The 26,761-nt window shown below is 36.7% G+C and overlaps 2 protein-coding genes across 7 annotated transcripts; both read left to right on the top strand.

Moving 5' to 3' along the window:
• Positions 1-739: 739 nt before the first annotated feature.
• LOC120422833 (mitoferrin) lies at positions 740-23,510 on the top strand. Of its 6 annotated transcripts, XM_039586372.2 has the most exons (4): positions 740-1,121; positions 5,184-5,284; positions 21,028-22,325; positions 22,422-23,510. In XM_039586372.2, exon 3 carries the CDS (start codon positions 21,144-21,146, stop codon positions 22,320-22,322), a length of 1,179 nt encoding a protein of 392 aa, XP_039442306.1. In that variant the 5' UTR covers positions 740-1,121; positions 5,184-5,284; positions 21,028-21,143; the 3' UTR covers positions 22,323-22,325; positions 22,422-23,510. The 6 variants fall into 6 exon arrangements, with proteins under 6 accessions (XP_039442306.1, XP_039442305.1, XP_052566019.1 ...); XM_039586371.2 differs by lacking the exon at positions 740-1,121 and adding an exon at positions 1,591-1,716 and having other exon boundaries at positions 21,028-23,510; XM_052710059.1 differs by lacking the exons at positions 740-1,121; positions 5,184-5,284 and adding an exon at positions 15,565-15,586 and having other exon boundaries at positions 21,028-23,510.
• Positions 10,315-11,914, top strand: LOC120422838 (uncharacterized). Its single transcript, XM_039586379.2, has 2 exons — positions 10,315-11,260; positions 11,322-11,914. Exons 1-2 carry the CDS (start codon positions 10,852-10,854, stop codon positions 11,912-11,914), a joined length of 1,002 nt encoding a protein of 333 aa, XP_039442313.1. The 5' UTR covers positions 10,315-10,851.
• Positions 23,511-26,761: the final 3,251 nt, after the last annotated feature.

Raw genomic sequence — 26,761 nt, 5'->3', positions numbered from 1 at the left:
CGAAAAGCAAATAGTAAAATTATGTATTTATTGGACCTTTTTTAAAAAAAAACTCTAGATTCCTGGGTTATTGGGTCCTAAAATAAAGCTTAGATTGCTGATATTATTGTTTACAACGATAAAGCTTATTTTTCTGAGTACAATGACCCTTTGTACGACCACAAAGAGTTTAAAATGGATTTTTAAATCAATTTTGAAAAATTAACCTCCCGGTCCTTCTTGACAGAAAAGCTCCTACTTGACAGATCGTTCCAAGGAGACCATAGTTGATCCATCGAAAAAGTGTTGCCTTGTCAAAAAAAATTTGCATTAAAATGAAAAAAAAAATGATCAGAAATGGTTTTTAATCGTGTTTTTTACCGTTGTACATAAAAATTGACATATATGACATATATCTATAGATTTTAAGACTTTCAGATTAAATTATTTTTAGATTTTTAGATGTTAAGTTTTTTAGATTTTAAAACTTTCAATTTTTTAGATTTTTTTAGATTTTTAGATTTTTAGTTTTTTTATACTGTTGTTAAATTTTTAGATTTTTTAAGAGATTTTTCGAATGTTGTTAGATTTTTAGATGTTTTAATTTTTTTGAATTAAGATTTTTAATACTTTGGTTGAATTTCAACCTGGTAACCCTGTTGCCAACGACAAAACTTAACGAAACTCATCTGTCACTTTCGACTTTTTTGACAGCGCCAGCCAAATTGCAAAATCCGCTCGCTCTCTCATCTCTCATTCGCAATCGGTCGTCCCTCGTGTGTTGTGGCCAGCAGCAGCAGCAGAGCCAGCAGCCATTCACTTTCGAGTTTTTCGGATTACGGAATTTTGAAGCCCTCGGTTCGACTAGTTTAAGCTCGTTCAAATCGTCGGTGTGGTCGCGGTCGAGCTGCTACTACTTTTGGCTACTAATCGCCCTGCGTGTGTGCGTCGGAAAATAGGTGCCTGCCAAGTGTTTTCCATTACGTGATAACCAGCGGGGGGAGGAAAGAAGAAAAAAAAACACCTCGAAACTTCCCGGAACATTCCCTGCACGCTGAAGAAGGAGGCGGTGGCGGCTGCGGAGCAGGGTTCAGCAGGGATCTACAGCAGAAGGAATCCCGGTTCTGTGGGACGTCAGCAAGGTGAGCGAGATTTGCGACCGAGTTTTCCTTTTTCTGGCCAAAGTATTGACCACTTTCTGCTCCTCTTTCCCACCCCGCAGGTTCGCGCACAGGTTCTTTCTCTTTTTGTGGCCCTTTTCACAGGCTCGCGGCCACTAGCGACTTGGTAGATCGAGTTTAGTAGATCACACCTCGGATGACGTCGAATTCGAGCGAGAGAGATTGAGCCTCCGCAAGACTAACAACTTGTCAACTTTTGGTCGCGGTTGTGTGTGAGCCAAAGTAGGACCGTGTTTTCGGGGGCGGAACTGTGCAGGGGGTGGAAAGAAGGGACACGCGATGGTGTTATGCAAAAGGCAAGAATTTTACTCGGCTCTGTCGCAGCAGCAGCAGTAGTAGAGAAGAAAATGAGGCATTTATCTTGATTTTTTGGTTGGTTCGACAGCTGGAGAGAAGATAAGTTCGGGAAAGTGGACTAGAAATTTCACCAAGTTTGACCAAAGGCACAAGAAAACCCTCAAATCTATTTGCGTGAAGAAAAAGTGCAGTTTGTTGTGTTTATGTAATCATCAGAGTATGTGAAATTCTTACTCCACACTCTGGTTGTGGCCGCGAGGTTGGTTGTTTATACTGCAATCAAATAGTAGCGATTCTCAAGTATTGATAGTGCTGCTGCTAGTGCACACAAAACCGTACACCAGAAGCGGCAGCGGCATTCGTGGCATGGAGAAGCTCTAAATTGATACGAATCAAGGATCGCACCGGACGGGCGGACGACTTTTTTGCAATAACAAAATAAGTGAATTGATTGTGAATGCTCTCTTGGTCGGGTTTCTACTTTGTATGACATTAATGTGTTTTGTCCAATTAGTTTCACGCGAAATGTGAATGTGTTTTGATGGTTTTGTCACGTTCTGGTGTGTGCCAAATTGTGAAAATTTGTAGCTAAAATCAACTTTCACTGCACATTCTGAAGAAGTTAAAACTTAAAAAGTGCAACTGAACCACAAAATGAGAACTCTGAATCACAATTGTGGCTCCTAAAAGTATCACTGAATTCTTGTATTATTATTAATGCAAACTAACCACTGTGACAGATTTGTTTAATTTTTGTCTTCTTAAAACGCATTTGAATATTTTTTTTTTTAATATGGATAAACATAAAATCATGGTGCAACAAATTGAAAAAAAAAATCGCTGAATTTGTCGAATTAGAAATAAAACCTTAGTTTATGGGATTAAACTCGATTTTCACCATTGTCTTTTTGTGAAACAAACAAAAGTTTTAAATTTAATCCATATTGTTTTCTATGGTTTTGTTAATACATAAAAAAATCCAAATCGATCTGATTTTGAAAAAAAAAATTTTTTGCTTTTTTTATTTTTAAGTAGGTTAGCAATTCTTCTGAAAAAAAAAATCTTTAGGTTTTCTAAATTTTAGAATTTTTTTAAATCATCTTAAGAAAAATTTGGATTTTTTAAATGAAGCCAATGCAAATTATACGTCAGGTATAAGTTTCCCCAAAAAAATCATAGTGCAAAAAAAATGTACTGCTAAAATTTAAAATTTTGAGGATAAAAGCTATACAAGGTGATTTTAAACTACTTTAAACTCATTGTAAAACGTGTATTTTAGAATTTTTAATCAAAAAAATGGCACATTAAAGCCTTTTACAAATTTTGAATGTTTCGACCTATCGGTAAAGACATAATATATTTTCCTACATTTATGAAACTTTTTTTTTGTACAATGTTCAAGGCTTAAAAATAATAGTTTATAAAGCATTTTGTGATACATTTTGCCTAAATATTTTTTGCCCCTTTGGACCTGACTAGAGATTAGTAACAAAAACCTTAAATAAAATCTACACAAGCTTTATTCAATTATTAAAATGTTTGGTGTTTTCAATTTAATTTATCCCTTTCAAGCTTGAATTTGAAAAAAAGATTATTAATGATAGGAAAATGAACTTTAGGCCATATGAAAATCATAGGCTAGAAAAAGCTAGTTTATAATTACTAATTAAAAAAAATCCATGTGTTATTATATTATTTAAATCATGACAAATTTTTAATAATATTTAAAACAAAATAAAGCTTTCCTAAAAAATGATAAGGGGTCATCCATAAACCACGCGGACAATTTTTGGGAAATTCTTTTTTATACACTTTTAATTTAGTTTAGTTTTAGCAGCTTTTTAATTGGGCAGTAGTCCACTTAAAAATCAGACAGACGTCAAAAACAAAAACAAACCAAGATTACCGAGGGGTCAATGTGTAAAAGTGTAAAAAAACAAGTTTTTTTATTTTTTTAGATATTTTAAGTCACGATTAATGGAAACATGAAAATTAAGCTCTGAGCATAAATAAATAACTTTAATTTTGTTATATTTTATGAAGAAAACAAAATGCATTGGTATACCCCTCGGCATTGTTTGTCCTGTCCAGTTAGTGAGTTAAATTCGCCAGTTACCGAACAAGTACTGTAATCCAATCCAGTGGAATTGTTCTCCAAAGCTCTACATTAATTAATGATTGTATTTGATAATGCAATATGCCCAGTATAACAAAAAAAAACATGAATAGATTTGAAAAGACTTTCTAATAACAAAAAAAAACCCAAATAATTATTTAAAACTATAAATAGATTTCCAAGTTTTCCTGAGTTCGCCGTTCAAGTCAAGCTTCTCCCAAACGCGTCCACTGCATCCCTGCATGATCAAGAATTAAATTTCACCAGCACCAAGCTGCTGCTGCTTTTGCAATTGCAAAAGAATTTCTCAATCCAAGCGGCGGCGTTGGCCTTCGTGAACCTTCCCGGTCTGATATTGCGGCTTGAACTGCGTACAGCGTACCGCACCGCGAACGCTGACCGCAAGTTTGATGATAAGTAGTCACTTTTTACTGTGTGTTAGTGTGTTTGTATATATTCCACGCTATAATTGATCGCGACTTTTGTTGCACCTCCAACTTGAACTTTGTTACAATTGCTAATTAATGAGCATTTACGTTTCGAGACTTTTCCAAATTGTTGACTTTTTTATATTGTTAGTATGCCCTTCAAAGATTGATGTGCTTAATAAAAGGAATACAATATAAGCTTTAATTTCAATAGAAAAAAAAACTACGAAAAATCGATATCGACGCTAGAGGCAAAGTCTGAAGAGTAAATGAAATAGGAACATACGATACGTTTCATGAACAGATGGTATCACATTTGGTATTCAAACCGAGAGAACGAGTTGATTATTTAATGATCCAATCAATTAATATAAAGTATACTTAAGTATAGAAGTTTCAAGCCCGGGTTCATACAAAATGTCTGCTTCTTTGTCATCGTATTGTAATCGTATTGTAACTTGTAACCAAAACGAAAAACTTTCTTAAAATACCGTTAAGAGGTCATTCTACCAGCTGATGTTTGCAGTTTCACCGTGACTCGGTGGGCACGTGACCGCACCTGACTTCCAAGCAAAAGCAAAACCAAACAGTCGCTGTTATGATAACAAACCAATGATTTATATCTTTTATCACGCGTACTTGTACCGACGACACACACTTGAGCCCCTCTCAAGTAGGTGCTTTGACGTGGTGGTTTTTTGTCGCGAGATTTGCATTCTCATTGCCCGCCGGATGGTCATCACTAGCAAAAAACCGATCTTTAAATGGTCGAGTGCAACGCCTCGTGATTACTACTATTTTTGCCCCCCGTGATGGATGGTCGGGGTGTATCGACGAGAGTCGAAGAACCGCTCTCCCACTCTTGGGTTAGATTGTATATGGTTGATGTAATCGTCCCGGAATTTGGCTTAATAGTTATACTTTCGGGGAGGATGATGATGAGATACATTTTTTGGCATAGAAAGACCAACTTGGCAATTGGCATGCATGAGTTAGTTGCACTACGTGCAATCGGTTGCATTCACCGGCAAAGCGAAGTAATGGCAAATTGTCACTGCACATCGACAGCCTAGCGAAATGAGCGAAGCAAGTTAGGGCAATTCCAATAAGCGAAACAATCAAACTTATGGATTAATCCCAAACATTAACTAACTTTTGCTCTTTCTTCTTTGTTCTTTTCAGGCACGATTTGAAAGGGGGAAGTCCCTGAGTCGAGCAATCTAAATTGCAGCGAATCCTTCGGGAGATCCCCGCTAAGTAGTTGGATTAACATTTTTCATTCGGTGAGTACGTTAAATAAAATAATATGATGATAAAATGAGGTGCTACATAATAGAAGAAACGATACTTTCTTAAATACCCTTTCTACAAGTTAATTTGTTAACTTAACTCTGCATTGACAGTGGGTCTTATAAAAAAAAACTTGGTTGTCATTAAATATAAAAAATAAATATGTTAACTCTAAAACCCTTGTTTTATGTGACTTTTTCAAATTAATATACTAAATATGAAACAAGAAAAACATAACACAAGAGAAGTCAAGTTGCTCAAAATTAAAAATTAATTTGGGCATTAGAGAGTTGAAAAATAGACATAGTAAACTTCTATGTTTTTAGGACCTTACCAAACAAAACCAATTGTACAATTGAAACAATTGTTCAAATTAGAAAAAAAAATATTTTGGCCTTCTGATTTTAACAAAATTGAATGGGGGACAAAAACATGATATAAAATTTGCATTGGCCTAAAATGCTCCAAAAATGATTATACGCTGCTTTATTTATCCTTCTGTTTAAGTAAAAAGTAAATCTTTCCCAGTTCCTGAGGGGAACACCCTTGAAGAGTATCGGGGCCGGCATTTACAAAGCGGATTCAGTGACAGTTTCATTCTTAACTTAATGTTAACATGTTAAGATTAATGTTAACATTCCATAGGTCGCCTCCCTAAGGTGTCGTGATAAGGTCCAGTTTGTGACGATACACTACCTTCCCTTTACTAAGCAATCGATTCCAGAAGGGAAAAGATCACCAGTTGTGTTGGTCCGAGCCGGGATTTGAACCCCGATCTACCGCTTACGAGGCGGAAGCGTTACCACTGGGCTACGTGGCTCGGTCAATCCTTCTGTTTAGCTCTTACAAAAAAAATCTTTAGTTTATGAATTCATTAGAAAAAAAAATGGCTTTTCGAATTTTATCCAACTTTTGTTAAAGCTGCGAACACAAAAATATATAACAATTGTATAATATGTACTTTTAAAATCCCCTCGTGAAGTTTAATTTTGTCAGGCATTTACCTTTTTTTTTCTCTCAGTTTCAATTTTTGCCATTTTGCATCATTTGTTTTCCTATAAGTCTTCCTACAATTTTACGGGCTGCTAATACAAAATAGGTACGTAAATATAGGTAAATATGTAAATATCTAAGAAAGGAATTTCTAATCAATTTGGTACCTTCAGCAAACTTCATAACCTAAATTTTTCTAGAAAAATAGACAACCAAAAATATCCTTTTTTAAGTTTAACTTCCAAAATTCGTTAATTCGTTTTTTTTCGAAATTTTTTATTTTTCCCGTGTTTAGGAGATCATTTTGAGCAACTTTTGTTCTACGAAAAACTTTACTTCTCTTGTTTTATGTTTTTCTTGTTTCATTTTTAGTATTTTAATTTGCATTTATCTTGTTTAGTTTATATTTGTTTTTGGTAGTATTTGGCCTACTCTACCACCTCCTATCATTACATTTTGCCTATCTAATTTTTTCATGTTTTTACAGGAACTTTTTAATTTTTTTGCATGTTTTTCACATTTTCTGCTATAAAATGGAACCATTATCATTTAAATTGTAAATAAATGCGTAGAGGCATAGTCTGGGGCACTAGAAAAATTACTGCATACTTCTTTTTACTTAAAATATAGGAAATGTTAGTAAAAAACACAGCAAAAGTTGACCCCTTAAAAAAATTATATTTTTAAAAACATTGGCAAAGTCACATAAAACAAGTCAAACTTCCTACCCTAAAATATTCCAAAATTTTAAAAGTTCTTCTTTCCAATGCTTTTTGAAGATCAAAAATTGGTTGAAAAATGGATTTTTGGCGATTTTTTAAATCGAAGTCCGCCTAGAGGCGGGGTTGGGTTGTAGAGGGTTAACTTAGATTTTCGATTTTTTTTTATATCTGAAGTTTTTTTTTTTCTTGAATCCCCTTCCTGACTCGAGGCGGCTTAAAGAAACACAAAAAATGAAAAAAATAAAATTTTGTTCATTCCTTTAAAAAACAAAATCTAGGTATTTAGTTTAGGGGATCAAAAAAGTCATATTTTGCGCTTGAGTTTGGGATGGCGCAAAATTTGGTCCTGGATTTAAACAATTTGAAAAAATGCATTTTTTGAAAAGAAAAAAATAGGATATAGTACATCTAAAACTTTGCGTCTAAATAACAAGTTATAATAGTTTAAATGGAATAAAAAATAATTATTGAAAAGGAAACAAATTAAAGCTTAAATAAATCAATATTCAAAAAAACCATGCTGAGCCCTCCGTACAAATGTATTAACCCTCTACAACCCAACCCCGCCTCTAGACGGGCTTCGATTTAAAAAACCGCCAAAAATCCATTTTTCAACCAATTTTTTATCTTCAAAAAGCATTGGAAAGAAGAACTTTTAAAATTTTGGAAAATTTTAGGGTTGGAAGTTTGACTTGTTTTATGTGACTTTGCCAATGTTTTTAAAAATGTATTTTTTTAGGGGTCAACTTTGGCTGTATTTTTTACTAACATATCCTATATTTTAAGTTAAAAAAAGTATGCAGTAATTTTTCTAGTGTCCCAGACTATGCCTCTACGCATTTATTTACAATTTAAATGATAATGGTTCCATTTTATAGCAGAAAATGTGAAAAACATGCAAAAAATTGAAAAAGATACTGTAAAAACATGAAAAAATTAGATAGGCAAAATGTAATGATAGGAGGTGGTAGAGTAGGCCAAATACTACCAAAAACAAACATAAACTAAACAAGATAAATGCAAATTAAAATACTAAAAATGAAACAAGAAAAACATAAAACAAGAGAAGTAAAGTTTTTCGTAGAACAAAAGTTGCTCAAAATGACCTCCTGAACACGGGAAAAATAAAAATTTTCGAAAAAAAATTTTGGGCAGTAGAGGGTTAAACAACCAGGAAGCCTTGTTATTGTTTTTGTTACCTTTATGTCTGGAGTTTTTTTTTTTTTTTTGAAAAGGTCCAATAAACCAAATTTCTAGTTTTTGCTTTTTGGGTGTTTTTGAAATAGCCTTGAGTCAGGGGTATTTAAAAACACCCAAAAAGCAAAAACTGAAAATTTGGTTTGTTGGACCGTTTCAAAAAAAACTCTAGATGTATTTTTATTTTTTGTATCATTTTTTTTATTGTTGTTAGTATTTGGATTATTTTTAAAAATTTCCAAATTTATAGAGTTTATAAATTTACCTTTTTTATATTTTCAATATTTTCCAATAAAAAAAGATTTAAAAAAAAACAAAGAACTGATGTAGGTTGTGAAATTCATCGACCGGCATCAAACAAACGGCTTCTCTCTTTGGCTAAAAATAGTATCACTATAAGATTCATGTGTGTGTTTGTTATGAACGTTCATGTCACGTTATATAGTAAGTGAAACAGAATCAGTTTCTGGAAATAATACCTAATAAATCATTGATATTTTATTCAAACTATTTTTGTTGTTTGCGCTAGAAGAAAATAATTGTTAATTTCTCTTATGCCTCAACGCTAATTAATTATACATGGAAATGTTTGTACAACTTAAAATTAAAATGTTAAGAATTTTCATTTATTCAACACATGAAGCTCCAACATCACAATAAAATGGCCGCCACACTTTAGACCCAATTATCGATTTTTCCACCTTCTGGGCGCCACCACATCCATACTGATTCGAAAACGAAGCCCTCGTTGAAGGGATGTTTCCACAATTACGTCACGCTGACGATGGTCTGCTGTTGTTGTCTCCAAACTTGTTGGATTGCTGCTCCTTGTGTATGTTTCATGACAAATTTATAAAACTAATTTCGGAAGTTACACACGCAAATGTCGTTCGCCTTGGCTGGGGTTAGATTTAGGATTCCGACGGAGGGACCAAAATATAAGTGCATCGCATGACACGGTGTCGTATAACTTCCTAAGGTTTGGGGACAATTTTGTCAGGATTTTGTCTGCCATAATGTTTACGATCATTGAATCAACAAAACTTTGTTGCCACTGTCTGAACTTGAGTCGTCCTTCGATTGGTGTGATGGCAGTGAATTTAACCAGGAATTTGAGTGGAGACGTTAGTTGAAGTGTTTCATGTCTAAAATTAGTTTTTGTTTTGCAAGTATTAACGATTTGCAGTTAATCATAAATATCACTTCCTAAAAATCCTAGCATTGATCAAATTTAACCATGACTTGATTTAATAACAAGCAGTAAATGGGGATACAAGTTTAATATTAACGAGAATAACAAAATTTCATCAATTTAAGTATTGTTTAGTTTCTTGAAGGATTGTCTAAAAATATCAAAAAAGTACTCAACACTCTTTTCCACCGTGTCACGTGACATTCATTCTCAAGTCGATGATCTGTTTTATGTGAATGAAGTGTTGTGGTGGTGGAGAAGAGAAAGAGCGCGCAGACACGTGGAAAATCGATAAGTCATTGTCGCGTGTAACAAAGTTGGGAAGGACGATCCAGTCCAGTCAAGGTGAGGAGGCGTGGTAAGGAGCATAGTTCGGTTGATGAACATGACCCCACCCAACACAGCGAAGGAAATGCTATACTGTGCTGCAGGTTTTGCCCTCGAAAATCAGGACAAAGTCCGCCGTGGTGCACTTGTCCTGGATTATTCTAATTTATTTCAATTCCTGTTGTGATTTGGTTCAATATAAGCTTAGTTTTACATTCTGAGTTTTTCGAAAATTTTATTATTTTAAATAGATTGATAAATTTTGGATTGATGCTTCAACAGATATAATTTCATATTTTTTTTTGTATTTTTATATTTATTATTTGAAAGTAAATTTTAGAAACATCAACTTTATCGTGACACCCCTAGCTTTCCGTCCAACTGAATGAATGAAACGCATCCTGGCCATGTATAGCAGCGAAATAGGTTCTGCTTAACGTTTATCCAGCATATCAAAACCAACAGCAACATTCATTCCGTCTCTTTCTGCGAGGGCTGCATGTCGTCATTAGGTTTTACACCGTGACGTCATTTGACAGCTCGCGTGCACTGTTTACATAGTCTTAATCGTGTTCGGTTCAAGAGTGTTTAAGTTCTTCAAAATTTGGTAAAATGCCTCGAAAATGTTTTGTGGATAACTGTGATCGGAGTCAATCGAGCGGAAAATTTACCTTCCACGCAGTTCCCGGGAAAACCGTGGATAACCATACGAACAATTTGAGCCTCAAACGACGAAAACTGTGGCTTGATGCTTTGAAGAAAAAAGACGATTTCAAAGTTAAAAAATTTGTTTGTGGCAGGCACTTCGTCGGCGGTAAGATGATATTTTTGATTAAATACTAATCAGATTATAGATTTTCATATATTTGTAGGAAAACCTTCTGCACTTTTGGACGTGGATAATGTAGATTGGGTTCCGACGATCGATTTAGAATTGACGCGCAAGGATGAACTTCCCGATGATGATTCTTCCGACAGCTTGGACGAGCCTGTTCGCGCCTCCAACGGTTCGACTGCCAGGCTGCAACCGGATGGTTCTGTTGCACGAACAACCGGTCACCGGCCTTCAACAAACGGAGCGGTTAATTCAACTCACGACCGTTCACGGTCCATAAGCGAACACTCCGACATGTCTACAAGGGCCGGATCCGGAAACATGGAGTGCGGAGCCGATAATTCGACCCACGGCCGGTCGCGGTCCAACAGCGAACACTCCGACATGTCCTCCAAGGCTGGTTCCGAAGACATGGATACTGGAACCGATCATTCGTCCCACAGCCGTTCACGGTCGATCAGCGAACGCTCTGACTTTTCCTCCAGGGCCGGTTCTGATCACAATTATTCCTCTAGCGATGATATGGATTCTGATGACATCAGGGCTGATTTGAATATGGATCGTTCTGATTTGCCAGAAAATTTCACCTCGTTACCTACAGACCAGCAACAGTCAAACCCATCTATATTGGCATCCAAACATCAAGAAGATGAGGCTGTTGCATCATCTTCGCGTAAGGGAAATTGCAACGTACAGGAAGGAGGTTTGCTACTTAATGTTTTGCTATTTATTTATTTTTGCACAGATTTTAATTTTAATTTTAGGTGTCTGCTATCCCGCAAAAACTTTCCAGCAGTACTATGATGAAATTATTCGCTTGCAAACAAAAAACGATGAGTTGGAGGCTGAGGTCCAAAAGTGTAGAAGAGGTCTGAAATTTGTCGAAGACGACCGAAAATGTTTATTCTATACCGGGATCAGCAGTTATGAAACCTTTTTTAAACTATTTAAATTTTTAGAACCTAGTCTAGATCAGCCTGTCTGTAATTTGTCAAAAGACCAGCTACTTGTTTTAACCCTAACGAGATTACGATTGAACACATCGCTCTCATCATTGGCCTATGACTACAACTCTAGCTTAACAACAATTTCAAAATATTTCCACAGAACCCTCTATCAAATCCACGAAAGCCTCAAGTGGGCAAATCTTCCCACAAAACCTGAAATTGCTATTCGACATTTGCCACAAAATTTTCAGTCCAAGTTTGGAAACAAACGAATATTTATTGTTGACTGCTTTGAAATTTTTTGCCAGAATCCCTCTGATTTAAAAGCGGCAACTTCTCTTTATAGCAATTATAAAAAACACGAGACGGTTAAATATATGATTGCGATCGATCCATTGCGATCCATGTGAATTATTATAGCAACAAAAATAATGTAACTGTGTAATTCTTCCCACAATTCGCTGTAATCTTTCAAATAAATTAACCTCTAATAACATATAAAACATTTAAACGATCTTTTTTTCATAAACTATCAAAAACATAATCGCAAAGTAACTTAGCCTTAGTTTGAAAGTTGAAAAACAACTGTTTACTTGAACTTGCGAACCGGCTTGAAATTTTCCCGTCCATAACGTTGATTGCTTCCGAAACCGGCAGTTAAATCATAGTCTTTCCAGCGTTGGACAGAGACTAGCTAAAGGTTAAACCGTTTCCTATAATTTGTTTTCAAAAGACTCTTAATCTTATAAACAAATACACAACCCATGTTCATACCGGCTAAGCAAGACCAAGAAACATTGTCGGTCCATTTGAAAAAATAAATAAAATAACTTGCTAACACCGAAAAGAACCTAAAAAAATAATTTTATGAAAAAAAATCTATCACTTCCGACTAAGTCCATGTAAACAGTGCACGCGAGCTGTCAAACAGAAAAACGAGATTGAGGTTAGCCGCGACGGCGTAAAACCTAATTGCAGTCTCCCCCTTTCCTCACCCCCATAAGAGAGTGGGGGCCAGCTAACCCAGACTTGGTGTTTTCGTTTTCTTCCCTTTCTGATGCTTGTTCTGCTTTCTATGCTATGTGGCGAACGGCAATCTCTCAAGGTCATATTTGTTATTTCGTCACGCGAGTAGCAACAAAAAATTTAAAAAGCGTATCCAATTTTAAGTGACAGTAATTGAGATATTTCCTTTAAATAACTCATCAAATTTTCAATTCTTCCTGTCGATTTCAATATGTTTAAAATTTTCAAGCTTTTGTATTGCTCAGAACACAAACAATTCAAATTGATGAAATATGACGTAAACGACAGCAAAAAAAGACATCTCCCATTTCGTATGCTCACGAATACATGCTGTGACAACTGTACAACAACACGCTCGGAGTTGTTGAACAAGTGACAGCAGTGCCACACGGTGCAAATTTTAGCAACTGCGCAGAATCTCGCGTAAAAAGCTTCAAGCTCGGGTGGGCAGCAAAGCAAGCCAGTACGCTCGCGGTTCGTTCGGCAGCTGTCAAACTAACCCACATACAGAGCGATGTGCATTTTTTAAACAGTAATACACATGCACACGTGTAGGAATATTGCATGTGCAACGAGAAAATGCATCCGCTCGACCGCGTGTGGGGAAAATGCAGATACGTGGTGGCGGTTTGTTTTAGCACAGCAATTGATTTGTTTTAAAACTTTTAGCATTTAAAAAACACACACAATTATATGAGATTTAGGTTTTCTGTTGAATTTTCATGGATATATTAGACTACGACAAACAAACAAACTTTTTAACTGTTTGGGAGTTTGCCTGCTTTGATTGTTTGTCTGAATTTGTTTGCAGAAACGTCGGCCTAAAAACATTTGACTTTGTTGGCGATACCTACTTCAGTTAATCAAGCCGCTATTACACTATCACAAACAAACAAACAAACAAACTAGACAAGACACAAACCAAAAACGCTTCACAAACAAACAAACAAACAACTTATTGGGGAAATGTTTGGGCAAACTTACACGCTTATGAACTTTTCGAAATTTTTGTAAACCTTGTTTTATTATTTTATAAAAAGTATTTCTTTTAGCATATTACGGTATTTCCACAGACTGTCTGTGGTATTTCTGGGTATTTCCTTTTGTTAAACAGGTATGAAAATCAACACACCATTTGTGTTACCTGTATAACTTCAATTCTAAAAATTATTAGTTCTTTATACTGAACCATATTTTTAAAGTACAAATTAAAGCAAAATCTTCGAAATATTGTACAAAATAAAAAAATATTAGTGAAGCAAGACACAGTAAAAATGTACTATTTAATCCTTTTACTATATTCATCAAGCAAGATTAAACATGCTGTGACTGTTCAAATGTTATGGGTCAACCTAGGGGCAACATATTTTTTAAAGTCCATCACAATAACATTTATATATGTAGTCAAAATTTATTCATGGTCAAATAATTTATTTTATGTCAAATAATAATTTACATTTAGATTGCCCACTTCTTTGTAAGGAGTACTTTTTATTCATTACCTTACACCTACACCTACACTTTAATTTGTATCCATAATAGTTACTTCTATACGATTAAATTTTTTTACTAAAAAACACGGCTCTAAAATATTTAATGGAAAAATAATATGTTATTGAAGGGCAACCCAAAATGTACAGTGTAAAAGTTTGAACAAACAGTTTGTTTGCCAAACTCGCTAACTGTTTGTTAACAAACTTTTCCGCAAACAATATGGCGGAGCAGGCAAACTGTCAAACGCCAAAAAGTTGCGTGTCTTGTCTAGTTTGTTTGTTTGTTTGTGATAGTGTAATAGCGGCTTCATTTAACAAACAAATGAAAAAATGATTTTCGATTCACTCAAACAGCCCCAATTTTTTAATGTCAATATCTCAGTAACTAATGGTCCAACTTTTAATGTTTAAAAAATTGAACAATGGCCAAATAATTGACCCATTCGAAATGTTAGCTATGAATCCATTTTTTTCTTATTTTTTTTAAGGAGATCAGGAAATTTGGAAAAAAAATCAGCATTAAAAATTTGACTATTAGTCGCTGAATTATTGGCATTAGAAAAGGGGGGGGGGGGTTTGGGTGAGACTTAGAAAACTTTAATTTTCTGAACTATTCAAATATATATTTTCAGAACTGGACACTCACAGAGACTAATATTAAAACTCGGAAAACTATTTTTTTAAAGTAAAAAAAATGTAATATTTTTATTGTTTCTTCATAGTTGAATTTTACCTCTTTTATGTTATTTAGCCTAAATTAGTGTGTAAAAAAATTACATAGAAACAGATCAAATTCTAACCTTGCATATTATATGTAATTTTAATTATTTCTGATGTAAAATTTCTATTTTTTATCTGACAAAAAATGTTTCTGAAAAATATTGTATGAGAAAAAAATGTATTATTTACATCAGATCGCCAAAACAATTTTTACCAGTTTTTAATCTCCGTGAACTCTTAGTTTTTTAGAAAAAAAAATTGTTTGCAGAAACGTCAGGTGGCATACATTTTGCTTTGTTTGCGAGTTTAACAAACTGTAAAACACGAAAAAGTGCGAGTTTGTTTGTTTGTAATAATCTAATACGTATTATACGTCCTTTACCCACCTTCCCCTGTAGTATTTTGGTATTAGAGATTTGACTATTTCGCTAGATTTGAAGAAGCATTGATTTTATCGATATCCGCATGATGATAATCAGACTTTGAACTTGTTTCCCCTCGTTATCATAGATCAGTTGGATTTGTGTTTACTTAAAACACGTGCCTTTTTTATATGTTCCTCATTTGTTTTACGTCCAAATTCGCACGTTTGTACTAGTACATGAAACCGCGCAAGGTGGTGCGTGTATCAAACTCGTATAGCATTTTTGATGTGTATTGGTTGGTTGGTTGGTTGGCTGACTGGCCGTCGTGTCCCGACCACTTTCAGTGCAAATCATACACATCGCAGTTTAAGTCGGCGCGGTTTACGTCTTACGCGAAACACACTAATAAGTCAGCTGGTGGTTTTACTTAGCTCGAGCAGTCAGACTGAAAATTATTTGGTTTGACCAATTTGAAAAAGTAAGTAAGTGGAAGTCACGGCGCGCGTTGACCCTTTAGTATAGTGACAAATAAGTTGCACAGCTCACAGTTGAGTTGCTGGTTGGTTCTACCTATATAGAGAGAGCGGTGTCTTATTTACCTCTGTGAGAAGGAGAGTGCAAAGTAAAAACAGACCGGTTTTTTTCTTTGCCGGTTGTGTAATATCGCATCCTGACCAGGAGCAAGTGTTCGAACAGTATTTAGTTGGAAATTGATTGAAGTTCTTAAAATTATGGTCAATTGTTGCCAAAATGTTTTCATTAGTTTGTTCTTGTTAATGTAAAACCTTTTCAAAGGTTAGTCGATCACCTAAGCTTCTAGTGAAGACTGTTGAATTTGAATAATTAGTTCGCAAATGTGCTTGAGCAACATCATCCTAACTCGTAAGAAAAAAAAAACAACATTCTACAAAGTGTGTGAACGAAAAAGTGAAATAAGGTATCGCGGCGCGCGCGTCCCTTGCGATAAGTTCCAATCACGATGACTTTCAATTTGTGACGAATTGGATTTGTTGAGGCGGGTCGAAGTATTTTTTATTTCTTCTCTTGCTGGATTGACTCAAATATAACCGGGCACGTTCCCGTGAATCACCCACTCGCGCATCTTGAGAGGAGAAATTTCTGATTCGCCAGTGCAGAGTTGTGCAATTAGCTAGAATGAAGTCATAACTTGGTCAGATGAGAGCGACTTGTTTTTATCGTACCTTAGTTAAACCCTTAATGACCACCATCAGTCAAGCACGGAAACTATTCAAATACAGTGTTTAAACAGAGTGCATGGAAAAAGAGGAAGTTGCCAACTTCTGCCAGAGATATTTACACCGAGTCAACTGTTTGAGGTCGGCAAACAAACTTGAGGGGTGTTTTGCTGTGACAGTGGACATGTCCCTTGTGAGTAAATAGTATCTTGGTCGTTTATCACCTCGAGTGCAAATTTAGGTTGCCTAGAGAAAGTGTGAAAAGTGTAATTTCAGCCAAGAAGGAAATCAAAGTTGTATTAGAACCGTATTGAACAACATTAGAGCTTTGTTGATACGTGATAAGAACCCAAAACACAGTCCACTCATGACCGGGGTACCATTTCAAGTAATCACGTGCAGTCGCAAGAACGCCACAAATCTAAGTCAAGCACGCCTTTGTAATACGAGGTGAGCCAGGATCATCTCGAAGTAATAAACATTAAACCGGTTTCCCGGGGCTAAGAATAATCTGCCGGCTCTCTACATAGAGGGTTGAAGCTTCGTTCGACGCAAAATCGTGCTAATTTGAAAGAGATTTTACAACCGGTAAGCCAGACCACAGACAAACAGGCGTGAATCTCTTTCAAAATCCATCAGTAAGCATTTTAACGGTTGATTTGAATTAGTAGAAACATACGACGATAAATCTAAACTCATCACAGTTCATTTACACGACCTTTTTTTGAAAAATATTTTCCAGTTCCTGAGCGATAAGCCTTTAGGGGCTATCCCCAGACCACAAAAACACGTTTTTACCTAGAGGGCATCTACAACTTACGTGATCTTAGTTTTTGACAAGCAAACATTTCGTTTTTGTTTGGATTTGAGAAAAATATTATATTTGAACTTTTAACCCTCTAACACAAATTTAAATAAAAACAACATCTCAAAAGGTAATTTTGAGCGACTTTTGTTCTACGAACAAGTTTACTTCTCTGGGCCTTTTAGCTGATAAATAAATAAATTTAGCTAATTAAAAAAAAACATTTTGTTTTTTTTATCAAGGCTAACATATTAAAAAAGCCAAAAATAATAAAAATAAATTTTATGTTGCTATATTTTGAAAAGACGCACTTTATCAAAAAATCGGTTAAGTCCTTTTCGATTGCAAATTTGATTTTACATAAAAAATTGAAATCAACTTTTTTTTTTCCAAAAAAAAAACTTTTTTTCAAAATATAAAAAAATAACTTGGTGGCAAAATTTTTGTCGATCCTTCTCTATGGCTTAAAAGTTGCGGTTTTTGTCCCCTAAAACATAAAAAAAAATAAAAAAAAATAAAAAGGTGGATTTTGAAAAAAAAATTGTGAAAAAAAAGTTAACTTAAAAATCGGCAACAAAATTCCGTGTAACCTTTTTCAAATACTTCTCACATACAAATTTACCGAAGACACCAAATAGATCAGAAATTCTTCCCAAAGTTACAAATTTTGAATATATTTGTATGGAAATCAAATTATTCGCTCTACAGCATTGCCACAGCATATTTGTATGGACATCTGCCAAATTTATATGGAGCCTTTTATGGGTGCACCAATGAAACAAAATGGCTTCTTTGGTGGTAGGAAAGGTTCCCATAAAGTAAAAAAAAAAAACATTTGTTTTAAAAAGGGTCGAAATCAGCCGATTTCGTAGAAAAAAAAGTAAAACTTCTAAACACATTTTTTTTTTTTTGAATTCAAAGAGTTCTTTTTGCATTGCTTTTTAAATATCGAATATTGTTTGAAAAATGGATCTTTGTCGAATTTTTAGATCGAAGCCCCCGCCTAGAGGCGGCAAAATGTTGGACACATTGAGATTAAAAATAGTTTTCAGTGTCACAGTGTGTGTTGCACAAAAAAACGAGATTGCAAGCCATGGAATCAGCATTTTGATGAAAAAAGTATTGTAAAATGCATAACACTGCAGTACAGTTGTTTTTCAAATGTTGGTTTAAAAAATATTCTAGTTTTGACAAAAAACATGTGTTTTGCAAAAAATAACTATTTGCGTAATTTCACAAAAGTTTAAATTTTTTTTGAACTGGTTAAAACACACCAACAAAAATTTAGTCTATTGCATGTCTATTAGGATGTAACAAAAATGACTTTTTGGCGGGCATTCAGGGGTTTGTTCCGATGGGCATACTGAGCCCAAATCCCAAATATGAGCTTGATTGGACGTAACAGGAGCTGGCGCTCCGCCCTTCAATTTTGAATGGGATTTAACCCGTAATTTTTTTTTTTCAAAAATGTCTATTTTTGGGGCACTTTGGTCACGAATGCGTTTACCAAAAACATCACTGGCGTGTAGGCCAGATCCTTGCGCATCTTTTGGTATATATAACATGTAAGTTTGGAGCACCCTGGAGCTCGGTACAAAGTTTGGCATTTTTTTAAAAAATCGTTCTCGGCAAAAAAGATATGCGTCGCACCTCGCGACGCCGAAGACGCCATTTGATTTTGCCGAGGCCGACTTTTCTAAAAAAAATGCCAAACTTTGAAGGTCTGTACCGAGGCCCAGGGTGCTCCAAACTTTAATGTTATGTATACCAAAAGATGCGCAAGGATCTGGCCTACACTGCCGTTCTACGCATAATTGTCCCATGTTCAAAAAAGTGCAATTGAGAAAAACGCGATTGAAATTTTTCGACCGATTTCTGCGTTTCTACGCATAATTGTCCCGTGGGTTCCTATTCGCCCTATGTGTCCCTAATTGCCCCAGTTAGCAGTTTATCACCCTCATTTGTGATTCTCTTGCTATACAACAGGTAACGAAGACATAATGCTTCGTAAAACTAATGATTCCGTGTAAGAAAATACTTGGTGGGACAATTATCCGTAGAAGTTTAACGGTGCACATCAACCAGAGCTTTTGCACCAAGATTTTTGTTACAGATATTTTAGTATTTTCAAAACAACGAGAACTATCGAAATATTTTTTTATTCTTCCCCTAAAGTAGTGTCCATAAAGTAATTTACAACAAAGTATGATTGGTTTTACAATTCCGTTATTGCAGGATTGGGTCCGTAAGTTTGACAATTTTGGAATAAGAAGACAGCAACTTCCGTCGTTGCTGTGCACCCTTAACGATGGGACAAACAGACTTGGTGTTGTTTTTAATGAGTTTCCGAACAAAGTACCAGATTTTATGTGTTTTTCTTAAAGTACACATCAAACTAAACTTAAAAATGTCATAAAGCCAAAATCGTCCAAAACTGACATGGGACAATTATGCGTAGAACGGCAGTACACGCCAGTGATGTTTTTGGTAAACGCATTCGTGACCAAAGCGCCTCAAAAACAGACATTTTTGAAAAAAAAAAGTACTTTTACGGGATAAATCCCATTTAAAATTGACGGGTGGAGCGCCAGCTTCTGTTACGTCCAATCAAGCTCATATTTGGGATTTGGGCTCAGTATGCCCACCGGAACAAACCCCTGAATGCCCGCCAAAAACTAATTTTTGTTACATCCTAATGTCTATGTATTTTCATAAAGTTTTGAAGTTTTTAAAAAATGTCTGACTGATTTTTTGGGTTGATTTTTAAAGGAGAGGGGGGAGGGGGAGGGGACGTCATAAGGGTTAAAAATTGAATTTTAATTTTTAAATCAATTTAGAAAAATTTACTACGTGACAGAAAGTCCCTTCTGTGACAGCTTGTTCCCAACTTAATTTTTTCGAAAAAAATGATTAGAAATAATTTTTAATCTTGTTAAAAAAAACTGTTTAATACAAAAATTAACAGATGGCTTAAGGAACTTTTTCGAAAATGGGATTTTAGTTGCCACTCTGATTAACACGACTTTGACAGATGCTTTTGAAACTAAAACTGCATTAACTCACACTACTACTACCATACATTTATTGTGGTGCACGTGTTCACAACTAGATGGCACTAGTGAAGAATCGTCAAAAATTAAAACAAAAAAATACAATGATCTACGTCGGTTTGTCTGTGGACTGTCTTAATGGTATTGCTGCCGTTGCGACTAATACGCAATTTGTAAGTCCTAATCGAAGATAAATTCAATTGTCCGCTTATAACGTGACTCCCATCAGTCTGAGTGTGAAGAAAGTGTCCAATCTAGTCAGACACTCGTTCGTGTGATAATCTGTACGCCATGCGAGAGAAACCACTCCAATCTGGTTTCACGCGGGAACTGACCTCTCCAACCGGCCGCCAGTCCGAAGAAACCATATGGTTTTTGATGGCAGTGGTTGAACCACGCGAGTCCGAATAAGTCGGCAGATTTTTGTATGTATGCTACAAGTACCTCACAATTACTCAATCCCTGAGTTGATGATAAGAAGAGTCGAGTTCTTCACATCTGCTATGTGCAGCAGCAACAACAACAAGGCGACTGTTATCAGTGTGGTACAAGTACAACACAAGCACACAAGATAAGTGTCGAGCAAAGGTAGAATGCGAGCGATGCCGGCGACGTTCTGGGGATTGATTTGAACGACGACCGGCGAGCAGAGCGGATCCAACTTCTGGGAAAGTACGTGACGTGTGATTTAAATAATAACTCTATAGTTTCGTGCCAAGTCACGGTGCGGCATGGGGAATTGATTCGCGACTAAGCGATTGGCGGTGATGTTGCGCAATTTGTTGATTTGGCTTATCTAGCGTGCGTGCGAGGGGGCACCGAAATCGACCAAACAAAATCTAATGAATTATCCTTTCTTTTGTTGCAGATTCGTTTCACCTGGAGATGCTAAAACCCTAGGAGGACAGAGGAAGCAACTGGTTCAAATTCCCACCCGTGACAGTTTTTCCGCTTGCCGCCGGAGGAGGACGGGTTGCATGTGTCATGAACCCGGACGAGTATGAGCAGCTGCCGACGACGAGCGTAACGACCAACATGACGGCCGGGGCGATTGCCGGCGTCATGGAGCACTGCGTCATGTACCCGTTGGACTCGGTCAAGACGCGGATGCAATCGCTGACGCACATGCACGCGCACGACACAATCGTCTCGACGATGCGCGACATGGTCCGGACGGAGGGGCTGGGTCGGCCGTTCCGAGGTGTGATGGCCGTGGTTGCCGGGGCGGGCCCCGCACACGCCCTCTACTTTGGCGCGTACGAGTACTCGAAGGAGGCGATCGCGCGCGTCTCCGACCGGAACCAGATAAACTACATGGTGTCGGCGGCGTTGGCCACGCTCGTCCACGATGCCATCTCCAATCCGGCCGACGTCGTCAAGCAGAGGCTTCAGATGTACAACTCACCGTACAGATCGGTGCTGCACTGCGCCCGGGTCGTGTACCAGACCGAGGGCCTGCGAGCGTTCTACCGATCCTACTCGACGCAACTCGTGATGAACATCCCGTACTCGGCGATCCAGTTTCCCACGTACGAGTTCTTCCAGAAGTTGCTCAACAAAGACAATAAGTATAACCCGCCGGTGCACATGGTCGCGGGCGGGGCCGCCGGAGCAGCTGCCTCCGCGCTGACCACTCCACTGGACGTGTGTAAAACGCTGCTAAACACACAGGAGGACGGTGCCGGCAAGACGCGCGGTCTGCTGGAAGCCGCCAAGAAAATCTACCGCACAGCCGGTCCGCTCGGCTTCTTCAAGGGTCTCCAAGCGCGCGTCCTCTACCAGATGCCAGCGACCGCCATCTGTTGGTCCACGTACGAGTTCTTCAAGTACATCCTGACGGGCCCGGCCACGCGAGTCTCCCGAGGCGGTTCCGCGGACATTGTCGCCTCCGCAGACCTCGTCAAGGAGGAAAAGAAGCTGTCCGATCTGCGGTACGTCCTGCCGGTCAGCGCCGCCTCCGCCGAAGCATCCGCCAGCAGTCTCATCGTACGAACCGGACCCTCCTCGTCGGCCGGAGGTTCTTCCACCTCCGGCGAGCGAGACTGTGGCCGCCGGGAACTGCCGGCCATGTCCGGAGCGGGAATCTACGGCGCCATGAGCTTCAACACGATGCACTCGAACACTGACCACACTCAGCACCAGCTGCGGCGACCCACCAACTAGAAGGTCGGTATCGTGTCTGTGTCTGTGTTTGTGTAATTAGGTTGGCGTCAATCATTGTTTCTTAATTTCTCTCGTTTTTTTATTATTATTTCATCGAAGACACATTGTGTAATCGGCCCCCAAAATCCCAGTTCAATCGCCGTCGTCCCCCCGGGCGGGGACGAACCCTAGAATCGAGTTAATCAAAAACAAAAATTCCCTCCCTTCATCGAGATCGATGCGCGCGAGCGCGCGCGGTTTTCTTGAAGCAGGACGAAATCGAAACCCGTTTTTCCGTGATTTTCTCATATTAAAAATTTTATTTATGCTTTTGCTCGACATTTTACGTTTCTTTTCCTTATAAGTTACCCGAGCCCCAAATATGATCCTTGTCGGTGGCGGCAGTCGTCCTCTGGTTCAAAATCCCTTGTATAATTGTTATTCGTTGTGTAAATAGAAGCGATCGCGATCTCTTTGGTCGTCCAAGCGCTGCCACCGCAAACCTAACAAGCAACTTCACACAAAAACAGTCAATTAGAGAAGTGTATGATGAAAAGTCGCGCGCTCCCCCGTTGCTGCTCAATTTTTTTTAAATCGAACAAGCCGAGACAGTCTGGCTTGGTTTTTCCGTGGCTTGGGCAGTGTCTTCGAAGCTGGACGTTTTTTCGGTTCAAGTTTTCACCGATTTTTTTGCGAGAAGAAGAAGAATTGAACGTCGAGGCGACGACACCTCTCCGCCCCCCTCCACTCCTGGATCGGTACTAAGTATCGTCTGATGGTGAGATGCCATAGAATGCTTGATACCAAAGGAATCAAGTTTGAAGAAGTTAGTAGCGAAATTTGACGAAAGAGGAGAAAAAACACACACAAAGTAGTAGCGAGTACATATTTAAAACAAACAAACTAAAAAGAAAAACAACGCGCGCGCCGGAAAATAAAGACCGAATAAAACTCTGATATTAGGAAAACAAGAAAACGCGCGCGAGATCATATAAGAAAGCTTGCGTTCACCGGTGTAAAGAAGAAAATAAAAAAAGCAACGTGTATTTAGAAGGTGCGACACACGCAGGAAAGCGTATAAAAGAGAAGAGAATAACACACAAAACAAAACAAAAAAGTGTACAGTTGTACAATGTGAAGAGCAACGTTTCAAATTAAGCAGAAAACAATAAATACCTGTATATGAGTCAAGTTGAAGTTTCAAGTAAACCGGCAAACGTTTTTTGAACCTCTACTCGCAAAGCATACCGAAAAGTCCTACTTATTCCGATTGTAAATATTGATCAAACCTAAAATAGTTTTCCTGGTCACAGTCGAGTCAACTAGATGCAACATATTTTGTTTAACAAAATTGAATGTTCCTCCAGTGCATCCATTTCCTAGTAGCATGTCCTGCTTAACCAACTACTGTCCAATATTTTTTTCGGAAATTTTTATTTTTCCCGCGTTCAGGAACTCATTTTGAGCAACTTTTGTTCTACCAAAAACTTTACATTTCTTGTTTTATTTTTTCTTGTTTTATTTTTAGTATTTTGATTTATCTTTGTGGTTTGGTTGAGCGTTTTAGCAGAATGCATTACTATGAATACAAAGAGACGAGTTGTTCCTTTTAATTCCGCTATATATTTTTTAATATCTTGACAGATACGTATTTCGTCTACTACTTGCAGACTTCATCAGTGTTCTGTTCTCGACTAGAGAACTCGAGAACAGAACACTGATGAAGTCTGCAAGTAGTAGACGAAATACGTATCTGTCAAGATATTAAAAATATGTAGCGGAATTAAAAGGAACAACTCGTCTTTTTGTATTCTTAATGTATCTTGTTTAGTTTATGTTTGTTATTGATAGTAGTTGGCCTATTCTACCACCTCCTACTATAACATTTTGCCTTTCTTATTTTTTCATGTTTTAACAGTCACATTTTAAATTTTTTCCTTGTTTTTTTTTTTTTATTTGTGCTTTAGAATGGCTCCATTATTATTTGAATCGTTAAAAAAAATGCGTAGAGGCATAGTCTGATACACTACAAAAATTACTGCATACTTATTTTCATAAAGTTTTTCAAGTTATAGCCATTTGAGGGTCAAGGTAAAGAAGTTTTTTTTTAAATGTACATTTTTTTCAGGAAATATTGTTTTATAAATATCTAGCAAAGAAAATTCTGCACATTTTTTATGCCTTGGAAATCGGACAAATTGCTGCAAAAATTTAAATTGAAAGAATTTATTACTAGAGTTTTTCTAATGGTCCAATAAACCAATTTTTAAATTTTTGCTTTTTGGGCTATTTAAACCCGTTTTGAGTTTAAAGGCTAGTACGCAGATCGGAAGGAAAAGGGTCAAGAAACAGCTTAAGGAACAGCAGAACAAAGGAGAGGGAGCGATTTCTTGGGGCTTTGCTTCACCCTCTCTGGTTTGCTTTCGCTGCCAGTGCTGTCCATTTGAAATTTTTCTTGATCGGTTCCTGCCGAAGTGCGTATACAGCTTTACACGGAGCTCACGAAAACAGTCAACTCGATGCCAACATTTCAAAAAGCATCATGTACAAACCATGCGTTTTGAGAAAAATGCATTTGAATGTTGAGCATCCATTTTCAATTCCCATTTTAATATAAAAGCAAAATAAGATGTTCTAATGATAACAAACGATGAAAAGCGTTGCTTTCATTGATACTTGATCATCCAAATTCAATAAAACATTATTTCCGTCGTTTTATTTGAGAAAAACAAACATAACTCCTTTTGAAATCACCAACGTCGATATCACCCTGCTGTCATTGAGGGGAGCGCTTTGTTATGATTCTTTTTTCTTCGCCGAATGTACATGGCGCTTTGTTCATGATGCTTTTTTTTTCGTCACGAGGTTTATGTAGCCTTTTGTTTGACAGGTTGACAGGGCTATATAAACAGGGACTGCTGATGGCAGAGATTTTGTTTATGTTACTTTATTTAAAATCATGATTAAACAGACTTTACTGAAGTAACTTTTGCTCATTTTTGGTGGAGAGGTAGCTTATTAGGAGTACTTTCAGAATATGCAATAACCCAGAAAGTGTCAAAATGTACATGATGCCTTTTGAAATGTTACCGTTGAACTCGTTACGCGAAGTCTTCGAAAATAATAAAGACTTTTTTACTTAGTTGTTATGTTTTGCTCAAATATGACCAAGAACACCCTCCAAAACGCTCGTTAGTGTTTCAGAAATTTTAAATCCAAGATGGCTGAGAAATGACGGTGATGAAATATTGAACAAAATAGTAGTTTATGCAACAACTTGCAAAAAGAAGTCGTACAGTTATCCAACAAGGTTTACCGAGTTGGATAAATACGACGAGTGCTGAAAAATGAAGTTTTGCAACGAGTTGCTTACAACATTTATTGCAATTTCGAAAAACGCTTCTTGAATGAAATTTTATGTCAAACATTCATGTGTTTAGTAAATTAACCGTTCAAAACAAATTTTTTTTTAAAAATGTTACTTTTCCATCTAGTGTTGAAAAGTTCGACTTTTCAGCACCCATTTTAGTGCTGAAAATAGAATATTTAATAAAATAGGTATTGAAAGGTATTAATTTTCTATCCTGTTATTTTTGGTAGGGAAAAGTAGGCCGTTTCGTTTCTCCAGAAGGACAGGAAAAGTTGACAGTTTTACAGCGGAATTGCAAAAATGTATTTTTGCCCTAAAATGAAGCTTAGATTGCTGATACTATTGTGTACAGAGATGAAGCTTATTTTTCTGAGTACAATGACCCTTTGTACGACCACAAAGTGTTTAAAATAGATTTTTAAATCAATTTTGAAAAATTAACCTCGCGGTCCTTCTTGACAGAAAAGCTCCTACTTGACAGCTCGTTCCAAGGGGACCATAGTTGATCCATCTAAAAAATGTTGTCTTGTAAAAAAAAATTTGCATTAAAATGAAAAAAAAGTGATCAGAAATGGTTTTCAATCGCGTTTTTTACCGTTGTACATAAAATTGACATAGGGCTTTAGTACCCAATTTGTGATATTATTGTTTACAACGATAAAGCTTATATTTCTTAGTACAATGACCAATTGTACGACCGCAAAGGATTTAAAATGGATTTTTAAATCCATTTTGAAAAAATAACTTCGCGCCCTTTCTTGACAGAAGAGGTCCTACTTGACAGCTCGTTCCAAGGGGACCATAGTTGATCAATCGAAAAATGTTGTCTTGTCAATTTTTTTTTTTTTTTTTGCATGAAAATGAAAAAAAGTTCAGTCAAAAATGGTTTTTAATCGTGTTTTTTACTGCTGTACATAAAAAATTACGTAGGGCTTTAGGACTCTATTCCGTCGTGAAACCAATTACTTTTCCTGTCGAACGATGAAAAAGCCTACTTTTTTGTACCAAAAATAACAAAATCAAATAGTAACACTATTCAAAATAAATGCTGAAAAGTAGAACTTTTCAACACTTGTTTCGAAAAGTAATA

This window comes from Culex pipiens, chromosome 3, assembly GCF_016801865.2.
Source record: "Culex pipiens pallens isolate TS chromosome 3, TS_CPP_V2, whole genome shotgun sequence".
Lineage (NCBI taxonomy): Eukaryota > Metazoa > Arthropoda > Insecta > Diptera > Culicidae > Culex > Culex pipiens.
This window is presented reverse-complemented; position numbering and strand designations above follow the sequence as displayed.

What these genes read in the sequence shown, in the direction of transcription:
- LOC120422833 (XM_039586372.2), top strand. Translation starts at nt 21,144, where the DNA reads ATGAACCCGGACGAGTATGAGCAGCTGCCGACGACGAGCGTAACGACC.
- LOC120422838 (XM_039586379.2), top strand. Translation starts at nt 10,852, where the DNA reads ATGTCTACAAGGGCCGGATCCGGAAACATGGAGTGCGGAGCCGATAAT. An exon ending in TTGCAACGTACAGGAAGGAG is followed by an intron (nt 11,261 to 11,321) that starts GTTTGCTACTTA and finishes TTTTAATTTTAG; the next exon opens with GTGTCTGCTATCCCGCAAAA.